Here is a 9,868-nt window from a genome sequence, read left to right on the forward strand (position 1 = left end):
TTCTTTTCTACTAACTTTTCTGTCAATGTCGTTGTACTCTCTTCCTTTCGACACCATTTGCCCTGTTTCTTCAATCTTTTTCATGGGAACACGTGGACCATCACATATAATGTCCCACAGCTCTGAATCTTCTGCCATAATGAAATCATGCATCCTAGTCTTCCACCAGCCATAGTATTGTCCGTTGAATCTGGGGGGTCTATAGGTTGATTGTCCTTCTTTAAAGCTTGGTGGAGTAGCCATTGAGGATTTCTCCTAGGTGTTAGCTTGATAGGAGAAACCTGCTCTTATACCAATTGATAAGTTATATGAGTCCACAAAACTATAGAGTACCTGGTCCTCTATGGGACTGATACGTAGAATGCAGTAACGACTGAATGTAAAGAAGGCCAGAGATTTTCTACATGGAAAAATCCCACACAAGGGGATCAAAAAACCACGACCTACACCTGTAGGCTTTATACTCAACTAACTTGTAATCTACCTATTACAAGCCACTTTGCAAATACCCTATTGCAAAGACTTCAAACTAACTTGTGATGCACCACCACAAGCCACTCTATAACTCTCCTAGTTACAGAGGATTTAACTTATGACTATTCCTAGTCACAACATAAACTCTAAAGTCTACGGATTTGGTTTGTTCCTAATACAGCGCTTCTAAGAAAGCAAACTAGGAATTACAATGTAGAACAATTGACAAGATTACAACTCAACTATGGACATTCATAAGACTCGATTAGAAGCTGATCCTTAGTGGAGTTGTCTTCTTGTTCTTGACACACACAGTGACTTTAATGCTAGATGAACTTTGTTATGATTGAGAGAATATCACTGAATGCACACCGGAAGTGTGTCTTGCACCAGGTTATTTTATCACAAAAGATATCACAATGGGTAGTGATGTCAACTCTTGGTTTACTTCTTCTAGTGAGAGGTGACTGCTGCACAGTCTGCACATCCACTTCTGGCCAGTTGCGTTCCAGCTGGATAGTGGGCTTTGTACTTCCTGTCAGGACACACCAACAGACCAGGTCCTAGTTGTGTTCCTCTTCTATAACAGTTGCCAGACGATCACTCTCTTCTATCATGTTCCAGCTGTGTACTTGACTTGTACTTTCTGTCAGAGAACCCTGCAGCAGCAGGTCCCTGTTGTTTTCCTCTTTATCTTGATTATGTGCAGTCACTGACTTGATTATGTCAAAGAACCCTCTTTATCTTGATTTCGTACAGGTCCTTGTTGTGTTTCTCCCTTTGCTGATTTTCAGGCTTAGATTAGTTTACATGAAATGCATGTCCTGTGCGCCAGGTGCTCTATCTGGTTCTTCATGACAAGTTTGTTAGATCATCAAAACATAAAATACTGAAAACCCATCAGTAGACTGCTGAAAGACCTGGTGGAACTAGGAATGGTGAGATTGATGGATGCTTTAGCTGCTCAGGGATGGAAGGACATGGTCCTTCAGATGGATGGTAGGCTAGCCAAAAATGAGCTAATTGAATTTATGGCAAATGCTGTGGTTAAGGAGGGCATTGTTAGTAGCCTGGTGAAAGGAGTCCAAGTGCAATTTGATGCAAAGACACTGGGAGAGATCCTGGACATACCCTCTGAAGGATTTGATGATACAAGGCAAAGGTGGCCATGCCTGGACTCCCCCTACTGCTCTTGAGATCATCAAGAGGTTTTGGCATTCAGAAGATGTGAATGAAGCCAGGGCTGTGCAGAAAAGTGAAATGAGGCCTGAGCACAAGGTCTTGTTTGAATTTGTCAACAAGTGTTTATTGCCCAGACATGAGAGAAGGCACACTGCTAATTACATGGATCTAGTTCTTATGGAGTGTCTGGAGAGAGGAAAGCAAATCAACTGGCCTGCCTTCATTATCAAGCTGCTAGACAGGGTCATAAGTGGCTCCAAGGCTCATGCTACTCCATATGGCTTTATACTAACCACAGTTCTGGACAGGCTAAATGTGCCTCTGAAGAAATAGGAAATGGCCTCGAGCAAGGAACACTTTGGCATCAATACTCTTCTTGCTTGTGACTATCCAGACAATGCCATCCCAAATGAACCTGGTTCATCCCAAAAGACACCCATCAACCACAAAGTTAGGGCTCTGGTTCAGGAATGTGCAGCCAAGGATGCTGAAATAGCTAGGCTCAAGGCTCGTATGGTTGAAGTGGAAACTGAGAGGGATGGTCTCAGAACTGAGCTTGCCAAAGAAAAGGAGAAGAATGATGGAATTCTTCAGAAAATGCTGAATCTTCTCCAAACTCAAACCCAACCCTCCAGTTCCTCCAACCCTTAGGACTCCTAGCTTTTGTCTCCTGAACCTGTCTAGTACCTCAGTGACCCAGATTAGGGATTTTCTATCTTTTTGATTTTGTTCATGATTTGAATGTTTTTCTTTCTTTTTGTGGATTGTAGGTGGCAACATATCTCTATCAATGATAACTACTGTCTTGCTCTTGTTCAATGATTAATCTGTCCTTGATAGTTAAATATGTTTGCTTGATTACTGATGATTGCACTTGCAGTTGCCCCAGTGGCCATGAGTACTTATTAAAATCTGGGAATCACACTAAGTATGCAACTTTTCGATGATGCCAAAAGGGAGAAGAGAGACATTGTGCTTTACACATTCTGAAAAATAAGTGATATTTATTATAACCTAATTAACCTGGTCCTTGATGATAAGTGAATTTTCTAAAGTTAGTATTGATGGTTAAGCTGAGTTCTTACAGGTTCCAAATCAGTAAAAAGCACAGAGTTTGTCATCATCAAAAAGGGGGAATTTGTTGGCCCAAGAACAGGTGAAGTTTCGAAGATTGACAAAAGAACTCAGTCATGGACCAGGTCTATCTTGTGAAACACAGTCATGATCAATCTATGCATGTGAGATGCACGTGAAGGAGATAAGTCCTACTGAACAAGCAACAATATCTCCTGACCTGATCGAAAAGGTTGCATATTAGATAAGGGGAGAAAGTCTCCTTATATGAAGAGGACACAATCTAGGATGAAGATAGTGTTAGAGTTTTGAGATCATCATGAACTATTCTACGATAGAAGAGAAGCAATTGAGTCCCAATCAAACTCTGATTACTAACCTATTAAATGTCAGTTTTGTTCTCTTTTATAGGTAATGCACATACGCAGAAGTTAAACTAAATTGAGAGTAAAAGAGCAAGGCAATTTTGCAAGCAATTTATGTGTGATTTGAGTGTGCACTCCTGAAGCTACTTGAACGAGATAGAAGAACCAGTTACATTGTGTCTATCTTTTATTCTAGTTCAATTATAGTAGGTGGTTTAAAGTTGTACCTTTCAGCTTTCATAGAAGCAATTGTATTAGGTACCTAGAGTGTTCAAGATAGAGTTAACTTGAAGTTGTCGCAACAGTTGAGGCTGTGTGCCACAACGGGATTAAAGTTAATCCTTAGGGTTACAAAGAGTTTTTGTAAATGCTGTTTTGGCTCAGTGATTTTAGTGGAAGTTTGGGAAAATCCTACTGAGTAGTAGGTCGTGGTTTTTTTCACCTTTTGAGCCAGGTGTTCTCCACGTAAGAATATCTGTGTTCTTTACTTTCAGTATTTATTATTCTGCAAACAGTAGTAGTTGGAGCACCTAGAAGAACCAGGTTCTTCTATAGTTCAGTTAAGTAAAAATTGGGTACCACACAAATCACCCCCCCCCCTCTTGTGTGGTATTGACGCTTAAAACATCGAACCTTATTAGTAATTTGTTTGTGTAAACATAATCGAATACCTCTTGAGGTATTTCCGAAGGCCGATGTTATCAAAGCCCTTGGATTTTTTGAGGGCTGAATTTATCGAAGCCTTTTATATTTTCCTTTTGCCGAGGGTAGCCTGATTTAACCGGTTTTTACAAAGTGTTTGAAGGTTTTTAATTTATAGCGGAAGTTGGACGTCTCCGAGCCGTATTATTTGGCCGTAGCCTTTGTATGACCATAGTCTTTAGTATGGCCGTAGCCTTCGGGTATGTCACTTGGACTTGTTTCCCGATAACTTTCCGAACTTGTTCGAGAAGTTAGTCCCCGAGAATATTGGCCTTGGAATTTATTTCTAGGAGGTGCCTCTTTGAGGTCTTATTAATCCGAATTTTCGATGACAGTCCCTGAGTATTCAGGGTGCTTCTATGCTTTGGCTCTTAAGCCGTTTCCCATAGGATGTGGAGTTCGTGTAATAGTAGACTTCTTTGAAACACCAAGTGCTTTTGATATTAATAGAACTGATACATGTGTACATGCTTTGCTGTCGGGGCTTGACTGCTATATGGACATAGTTCATCTGACCGTTTGGCCCATTACAAAGTTTTCCTATCGAGGTTCTTAGGCATGAAGTATTTTCCTTGAAAATATAACCTCCGAGGGTGATGCCCCCCAGTATTTAGGGTTGATTAAAAAGAAACCTTGGATACTGTTGAGTTTTCCTTAAGCAACACATAATTTTTCCTCGTTAAAAACCTTGCCGGTAAAACCTATTTTGGGACAAAATCCGAGCCAAGGGAAAAAGAGTGCAACGCATGCTTTAAAACCTAAGGCCTTCGTGTAAGAAAGGGTGTCTTCGAAATCACGAGCCTTTGAGAATTTCTATCGTGCCGAGCTTGCAAGATCCTTTACCAACGACTCCGAGGGCTCAACACGGTCCTATTTTGCTATCCGCGATCGTGATATCTTCGAGAGCCTTCACCTGGTCGGAGATGATTCTGATTTCCCGATTTGACACCATGAAGCCGAGAAACTTACCCATGCTAACTCCGAAGGCACGTTTCTCTAGGTTGAGCTTCATGTCGCATCGCTCCAAAACGTTGATTGTTTCCTGCAAATGAATTAAAATGGTCCTTTGCACACAGGGACCTAACCATCCATATCATCAGTAGAGGCTTTCTTTATTTTACCCATTTTTTCTTTGAACATCCTGTTGACTGGATGTTGATACGAGGCTTTTCGAACTGAGGGCCCGAAGCCCTTTTTGTTTTACTGGTTTAAATCTGGGACTGTTGCTCAGCCTATGTGTGGTGATTTTCGGCGGAATGCTTGTCATATCTAAATGAGATCAAGCAATGCAATCCATATTATCAATATGAAAATAAATGAGTTTTTTCCTGATTTCGGGGGTTAATCCCGTTCCCAGGTGTGCGTTTCTCTTGAGTGGTTGACTCGGTAGCATCGGGCTTCTCGGGAATAACGAAGGTTTGAGGAGCTAGGGAGTTCCCTTCTTTGCCTTCGGTTACCTGTTATCCTGCTTCCGTCTAGGCTTGGAGCTGTGATTGCTGCTTAGCCACCTGTTTACCTTTGGGGCTCGACTTTTTCGAGGTCAAGGGTTTCGGTATCGGCACCACTTCCTCGATTGCAAACATCTATTTTGCAGCATGCTGTTCTCCGTGGACTATTTTCACTCCTTCCTCTGTCGGGAACTTAATCATCTGATGGAGAGTCGACGACACTGCCCTCATGTTGTGTATCCATGGCCTCCCGAGGAGTGCGTTATACCTCATGTCACCTTCTATGACATGGAACCTAGTGTCTTGTATGGTGCCGGCTACGTTTACTCGCAAGATAATTTCTCCCTTCGTTGTTTCACTTTTCATGTTGAAGCCATTCAGCACCCGAGACGCAGGTACAATCTGATCTTGCAGGCCGAGTTGTTTCACGACCCTCGATCTGATTATGTTCGCAGAGCTACCTGGATCCACTAAAACACGTTTAATCTGAACTTTATTTAAAAGGATAGAGATTACCAGGGCATCGTTGTGAGGCTGGGATATGTCCTCTGCTTTCTCGTCACAGAATGATAGAGCGTCCTCGGACACATAGCTCTGAGTCCGTTTCTCTTTTGTGATGGATACTTTGGTACATTTGAATATAGGTCCCTGTGGGACGTCGACTCCACCGATGATCATGTGAATGACATGTTGAGGTTCTTTAGGTTCATTCTTCCTGTTTGCATCTCTTTCTCGGAAATGGTTCTTGGCCCGGTCATTAAGAAATTCACGAAGTTGCCCCGCGTTGAACAATCGGGCTACCTCCTCCTTAAGACGCCTGCAATCCTCGGTCCTATGCCCGTGAGTACCATGATACTTACATATTAAGTTGGGGTTTCTCTTAGAAGGATCGGTCCGTATAGGCTTGGGCCATCTAGTATCTCTAATTTTACCAATGGCTGAGACGATACCCGAGGCATCGACACTGAAGTTGTATTATCAAAATTTGGGTGCCTCCACCGGTCCTGAATGCCTATCAAACCGGTTTTGCTCACGAGTCCCTGGGAACTTTGGTCTCGATATGCTCTTCGATCATTCTGAGGTATGTTACGCCTCGAAATTTTCCTTCGATCTTCGACGTATGGTTGATACCTTTCCTTATTCGACCTTGACTCCCTGTCTGCATTTCCTGACTCCTTTGCTAATGACCTACTCGAATAAACTGAGCCCGAGGGGGCTCCCAATTTGTCATCCTCGACCCTAATTTCCGATTGGTACCTATTATGCACATCTGCCCAAGTCACGGCGGGATACTCGATCAAGTTCTGCTTCAGCTGCTTCGAAGCTATCGAGCTTCGTTCATTCAGCCCCTGTGTGAAGGCTTGTACGACCCAGTCATCGGAGACTGGTGTTAACTCCATTCGTTCTGATTGGAAGCGGGATACAAACTCCCTCAGCATCTCATTCTCCCTTTGCTTTATTTTGAATACATCGGACTTCCTTGTTGCCACTTTTATGGCACCGGCATGTGCCTTTACAAATCAGTCTGCTAACATGGAAAACGAATCATTAGAATTCGAGTGTAAGTTATGGTACCAAATCATGGCACCCTTAGACAGAGTTTCCCCAAATTTTTTTTAGTAAAACAGACTCAATCTCATCGTCTTTCAAATCATTTCCTTTTATGCCACAAGCATATGTGGTGATGTGCTTGTTAGGATCAGTGGTTCCGTCGTATTTCGGGATATTTGGCATCCAAAACTTCTTCGGGATGGGCTTCAGAACCGCACTCTGGGGAAATAGTTTTTGCACGAACTTTTTCGAGTCCAGTCCTTTCAAAATCGGAGGTGCTCCCGGTATCTAGTCGACCCTTGAATTGTATGTCTCCACCTTTTTGTCATTTTTTTTCAATTTTATTTTCTCTGGACTCGATCCTTTTGGTTAGTTCTTCGAGCATTTTCATAATAGCGAGGTCAGTCCCCTAGCCATTTTTATCGGTCCTTTCTAGCATTGGTTCAGCACGCCCAGTGTTCACTGGTTCGGCTTTGTTTGAATTTCTATTCTGACTCTGAAGTTGAGCGATGACGACTTGCTGAGCTTGCAGCATCTCGAATATCACTTGGAGGCTAACTCCCCCTTCTTCCATTCCTGGTGTTCCTTGGTCTCCTGGTCAGGCTTCCCTGCGTGTATTCCTTACGTGGTCTGTGCCTGCGTCCGTGTTTAGAGCGTTATGCGAACTGATATCAACTGGCTCCATATTTGTCACTCCCTTAGGGTTTATGGGTGGTACACCGACCCCAATGCCGCTATTTTCTCCGAGTCCCTCACTGTCATGAGCATGTGCATTTTGTGTGCTAGACATATCTTAGCCTGAAATCAAAGAATCTTTGACAAGAAAAAATATGAACAATAACGTGTGTTATCAGAAAACTAGCACAGAAGTAATCACTATTATCTTTATCCCCACGGTGGGCGCCAAACTGTTTACCTCGAAAAATGTGAGTAACAATTAAAGATAATTTGTGGTTTTAAAGATATGTGATTTATTCTAGTACCAATGAATATACAAGTAATATTAAGTTTAAGTAAGAATAATTGATGAACCAAACCAGTGTTGTTAGAGCAATAAGGACCTCGAACTCGACTATCTCAGGGGCCTCGAGGTGAGCTAAGAGTAATAAAGTATGAACAATAAAGTAAAGACAGTAAAGCTGAAGAACAATTGTTGAGCATGGTAAATAAGGAAAGCAGAGTAGAATGTTCTATTGCAATGAATGAGATCCCCTTACAAATGATTGGGGTCCCTATTATATAGGAGGGGAAAACCCTAATATGGTACATTTCCAATTATGATAAAGAATTCTATTGGTACAATTGTATAACAACCTAGTACGGACTTGTACTATTTGGTACAAATCTTATCCTATAATTTATGCCCTGACCCACGTGTCCTTGAGAAATTCCCGCTTTTTCTTGAGTGCCCTCGAAATTGTACTGCCCTTGAGGCAGATCACGACGGGCCCCCGATTTGCTTCTCGAGGTGCGCTCATCCGGGCCTGGCTTGATTCTTACTTCGAGCTTCCAGAACTCGGACTCGGAGTGTAATCCAGTCTTCGAAATCGAGCTCTCCGATTTCTACCGTATACAATAACAGACCTCTTCATCAAATTATTAAGCAGATTTTACAAATTGGGACATTACATGCAAACCAAAGAGCAAAAAGAATGAATTTACAATATATTTGGTTATCACTTCCTTCATTCTTGGTGCCTGGTGCAAGTCATGCAGTAACTACTGAAATTATAGTAGAGTTGAGATGGAGAGAAGCTCGGCAAAGAGGACAACTTGAGTGGGACGAGAGCCATTTATCGATACATTCAGCATGATATGTATGGCAGCAATCAGGCAATAACTTAACCATTTCTCCATCTCTAAATAACCCCAAACAAATTGGGCACTCACTTTCTTTGACAGTACTTTTACAATATGTCTCCCCAAATAAGATAACTGGCAGCTTTTGAATAGTTTCTTCATCAAGACCCTTACTGATTTGAACTAGAACTGCATCCCCAGGTACCAGTGCGGGACTTGATATTCTTGCACTGGAAAAGCAGCTACATTTAGAAACAAAATAGAAGAAAAAGAAGGCAACAAGGAGTATTAAGAAGAAGAAAAGAATAATTGAAAGGCCATGGTTGTAAAAGTGTGAGGTGATTAAGTTGAGGTCACTGCTGTACCAGTTGGAAGTTTGGGGGTCCTGCAAAGCCATGGACATGATCCGGCCAACAATGAATTCGTAGTTCGGCAGAACTCGCTACTCTTTAATCGAGCTCTTTCTATATATATGTAAAGAAAAAGTGTAAATAAAGAACGTCGTCTAAATTCTGAATCTACCAGTAAACGTGATAAGAATGTTTCAAGGGAGTGAGAAGTGATGGCAAAAGTATGGGCTTCTGCTGCCTACTTATTAAATACAAGTTATTACTACAGGAGGAGCCACTATGTTACTACTACGGAGCAAACAGATTTATAGTATTCTTTTCGTCGTTTTTCATATAGCATTAATAATATCCAACAGCCAACTTACTCTCATATTTCTCTTTCATTTGCTTTACATCAACTACTTCATTTCATCTGCCCTAGCAGTCATAAGGCCCATACATCGTGAGGAATTTAATGACTTACATACACTGACGACACGGTATACTGTAAAAAGTATTTTAATGTTCTATTGTATGTATGTATACAAGTTAAAGTCTAAATAAGTGCGAAGACCTTATGGTCAAGGTCGGAAAATTGAACGATCGATGATATTTCAAATTGTTATGTCAGTAATAAATAGTTAGAGATCGAAACGTTTGTTCTGAAATGCCAAAACTGCATTTGTTTCAAGGAAATAAAGATGAGGGATCATGAAGAAACCCTTAATGATTGATCCGTTGTTTACTTTGATTAATAGAGAAAATAAAGAGATCTATCTTTTTCTATTTGTTACTCTCTCCGTTTCAATTTATGTAAAACCTATTTGACTGAGCACGAAATTTAAGAAAAGGAAAAGAGAGAAGACTTTTAAATTTGTGGTGTAAAATGAGGCACATATATTTTGTGTGGTTATAAATCATTACATAAAGGTAAATTGTTTCC

At 41.3% G+C, this 9,868-nt stretch overlaps 1 protein-coding gene across 1 annotated transcript; it reads right to left on the reverse strand.

Moving 5' to 3' along the window:
- Nucleotides 1–8,504: 8,504 nt before the first annotated feature.
- On the reverse strand, nt 8,505–8,993 carry LOC109236637 (RING-H2 finger protein ATL66-like). The gene is made up of 2 exons (XM_019402829.1): nt 8,962–8,993; nt 8,505–8,838 (listed from the first exon to the last, which is right to left on the reverse strand). The coding sequence occupies exons 1-2, from the start codon at nt 8,991–8,993 to the stop codon at nt 8,505–8,507; spliced, it is 366 nt and encodes a 121-aa protein (XP_019258374.1).
- Nucleotides 8,994–9,868: the final 875 nt, after the last annotated feature.

This window comes from Nicotiana attenuata, unplaced genomic scaffold, assembly GCF_001879085.1.
Source record: "Nicotiana attenuata strain UT unplaced genomic scaffold, NIATTr2, whole genome shotgun sequence".
Lineage (NCBI taxonomy): Eukaryota > Viridiplantae > Streptophyta > Magnoliopsida > Solanales > Solanaceae > Nicotiana > Nicotiana attenuata.

What these genes read in the sequence shown, in the direction of transcription:
- LOC109236637 (XM_019402829.1), bottom strand. Translation starts at nt 8,993, where the DNA reads ATGGCTTTGCAGGACCCCCAAACTTCCAACTG. An exon ending in GACCCCCAAACTTCCAACTG is followed by an intron (nt 8,839 to 8,961) that starts GTACAGCAGTGA and finishes TTCTAAATGTAG; the next exon opens with CTGCTTTTCCAGTGCAAGAA.